This window comes from Elephantulus edwardii, unplaced genomic scaffold (genome assembly GCF_000299155.1).
Source record: "Elephantulus edwardii isolate Elephantulus edwardi_28Jun2011 unplaced genomic scaffold, EleEdw1.0 scaffold00042, whole genome shotgun sequence".
NCBI classification, from domain to species: domain Eukaryota; kingdom Metazoa; phylum Chordata; class Mammalia; order Macroscelidea; family Macroscelididae; genus Elephantulus; species Elephantulus edwardii.
Genome location: NW_006399792.1, coordinates 8,346,550 through 8,349,753, shown reverse-complemented (window position 1 = coordinate 8,349,753; position 3,204 = coordinate 8,346,550). Strand labels below are relative to the sequence as shown.

The 3,204-nt window shown below is 39.6% G+C and overlaps 2 protein-coding genes across 2 annotated transcripts in view; one reads left to right on the top strand and one right to left on the bottom strand.

The window, feature by feature from the left end:
- Positions 1-1,524: 1,524 nt before the first annotated feature.
- The window catches only part of PLAC8 (placenta-specific 8), an 8,752-nt gene continuing 7,072 nt past the window's right edge, over positions 1,525-3,204 (bottom strand). Inside the window, exon 3 of the mRNA XM_006885261.1 lies at positions 1,525-1,629. Within this exon, the coding sequence (XP_006885323.1) occupies positions 1,525-1,629 (105 nt within the window). The remainder of the gene's footprint in view (positions 1,630-3,204) is intronic.
- LOC102864840 (FXYD domain-containing ion transport regulator 4-like) overlaps positions 3,054-3,204 on the top strand; it is a 3,278-nt gene continuing 3,127 nt past the window's right edge. The window contains exon 1 of the mRNA XM_006885309.1: positions 3,054-3,190. Coding sequence (XP_006885371.1) covers positions 3,054-3,190 — 137 coding nt within the window. The remainder of the gene's footprint in view (positions 3,191-3,204) is intronic.

Here is a 3,204-nt window from a genome sequence, read left to right as displayed (position 1 = left end):
GTAGTATATTGAGCTACTAACGAAAAGGCCTCTAGCCTTCACTTTGAATTCACTAGCTATTCTTCGGGAATTTCCTCCTGTTAAGAGTTAAAGACTTGGAACCTCATTGGTGACTCACTATGAGTATGAACCAACTTCGCAGTAGTGAGTTTGTGATTTTTTTGGGGGAGTGATGTAATGGAACATTAGTTAGGTTTCCAGGGTTGACATCTGTTACCAAGTGTCAAAGACTCATAAACCTCCTGCAGTGTCTCCAAAAGACAAGGAATCAAAATCCATCTCTTTCACTGATGAGAAGACACAGCTTTCCAATTTTCTCTGTGCTACTTTGCTATAGAATTCTGAGTGAAGCTGGCAGCACAGGCTTTTACAGAAATATCATTACTTGAGAAGAAGTATAATAGTCAATTCTCGTGAGGCACTGTACAGGGAGGAAGAAGAACTGTATGAAAACCTGACATTCTTGACTCTGAAAGACAACTCAAACACTTCCATCATTAAGGGAAGCTATTTAAGTAATTGGGAGACAAATACAGGAATATACTATGTGAGAGTAAAATGTAATACACTGAAGCATGATGCATGAGAGGATATTATTTTGTGTGCTGTAAGGCAAAACAGCGTAGTGAGGGAGAGCTTGAACTAATATAACCAACACTCTCAAAGACCTTTTGGGAGGTCAGGGTTTTACAGAGCACAGGCCTGGGGTAAGCAATTTATGCTTGGCACTAACAGAAATGTTGCAATTAAAGTCTTCAAAGTAGTCCCATGGACTAGAAACCTGGAGATCTATTTCCATGAAGATTATAGTCAAGGAAGGAGCTCAGTTCTACTCATTAACACATGGAGTCACCATGAATTGGAATAGCCTGCCTCTGGAAGTGGGTTTGGTGTATTGGTGTAGCCACTTCAATGTGAAAACTAAACATTGAGTACAGCTTTATGGGATCTGAGAGTAAGACTAAAAGCAAGCACTGAGTAAGCTTTGAGAATGGTGGATAATGGAGTATATTGTCCACACTTCAGGGTCAATAAATTTAGAGTCTAAAGTAGTCCCCCACCTGCTCAGAGAATGAATTATTATCTCAATGTCACTGTTTTGACAGGAAAAAAACAATCAAGTATCCCAGGCAACCACACTTAAAATAGCGTCCAAGTGGATTACTGTTTATGACATGTACCTCCCACATGCATTAGGGAAATTAGTATCTTATTACAGAAAATCTTTACTCTTCTATAATTATGGTGAAGTTAAGACAAATATGATATCAGAACTTCATGCAGGCAGTCACTCTACCAATGGCAGACATCTGAACAAGCCACAGAATTTTTTCGACCCAACCAGGGTGTAGTCCTTTCAATCCATGTCCTGGGAAGCTGATTAGCAACTGATTGGCTAGCTGGTCATTTGCTAAGAGACCTCTCAGATGTCTGTGAGATGCCTCCAATGGCATGAAGGATCCTTTAAGAACTTATTTTGATATGCACTGACCAGCCAAGATTCCCCAACTTACCAGGCTCTCTTTAGAAGGCATTCATTGCTTTTCTTTTATCAATATCTCGCTTGAGTTGACAAAGGGTGCAGTTAGGGCAAAATGCCAGGCACAGGAAATCATTGAAAATGGATCCCTGTTTAAAAACAAACAAAATGATAAACATGTAGTCTCTACATGTAGTCACAACAATTCTTTGTCCTCGCTTAGTTTTTTGAACATCTTCAAAATAGACATTTCATTTTATTGTTTCTTATGAGAAGTTGGTGACATTATCTCTCTTCCCCCCCTCTGTTGACCTAAAGAAATTAAATGACTTGATAAGATCACACAGTAAATGAGGGTCAGAGCTTAGAGCCAGGGTCCCTGTGCAGAACATCGAATGGTTGATGCCAAATGTTTTTCAGGTGATGGGGCAGCCCCAGTCCTCTCTGCTCTGCTCTGAAACAGTTCCTGTTAATGCACCAGTTTCTCTATAGTTTTATAAGTCATGCCAGACCAAGCTCCCCCTGTGTTCTTACAGTCAGCTTTTGTTAACATCTCTCACATATATTTTGCCAGGCTCAAGTTAATGAACTCTTTATATATTAAAATCATGCAAACCTGCGATTTTTGTGTATAGTGTAAAATGTGGATCCTATTTCAGCTTTTTGTGGGAAGCAGTCCAGTTTTGCCAGCACCAAGCACCATTTGTTGAAGAGGTTGTCATTTTCCTATTTGATTGGTTTTATCCTTCTCAAATACCAATGGGTAGGGGTGAAATCATAGGGTTACACAATTTGGTGGGTAGAGGAAGGAAGTGAAGGAAATGGGAAAGATCCAGCAGGAGCCTGAAAACATGGAAATGTGGGTATAGTCGAATGATGATTAATTTTCTAAAATTAAGGAGTGAGAATAATTTTATGAAACACAATGTGAATGAAGATCAGTGTATACAAACACAATGTATACGAACTTCATAAAAAAAGGTATTTGCAATGAATAAATCATTGGAAAAAAATCACTGCTAGGTCCTATGCATTTCACAACTGTTGTCACGCTTGTGCCTTTGTGAAAAAATGGTATAGTACCTTCCAAACCAGGTGGTTCCTCTTCCAGTGCTGTTTTGAACAATACTCTGATATGATCCATAGGATTTTCATTTCTTTTAAATTATGAAACAAATTTCTTTCTTTTTAAAAATCTATTTAATTTGAGTGAAAGTTTACAAACCACACTGGTTTTGGTTTTTACACACCCCCCCCCACCCCCCGACAATAATAGATTTTCTTTGGCTATTTTTTGGAAATAAATCACTGGACATTTTTTCCTGGTCTAATTTAGACTGGAAGCTCCAATGAGACCTTCACCATGGATGACAATGATAGTATTTTAAATACTGGTGGCCTACCATTCCAGCAAAACAGCAATATGCAAACCATGGTATAATAAAGTGACAGAGGGGTGGTAAATTGTACTTGTTCAGAAGCTGCTTAAAAGTCTCACTAACAGACCTTGTGGCCTTGCCAGACCTGCCCTCTGCACTGTACCTTCAGCCCCTGCTCTGGCCTGAGTTGAGACATGGAAAAAGTGACATGGGTTCTACTGCTAGCAGGCCTGCCAGCCTTAGAAGCCAATGACCTTTTTGATAAAGACAGTCCCTTCTACTACGACTGGGAAAGCATCCGGCTGTCTGGGATGATCTGTGCAGGGATCATGTGCCTCATTGGAA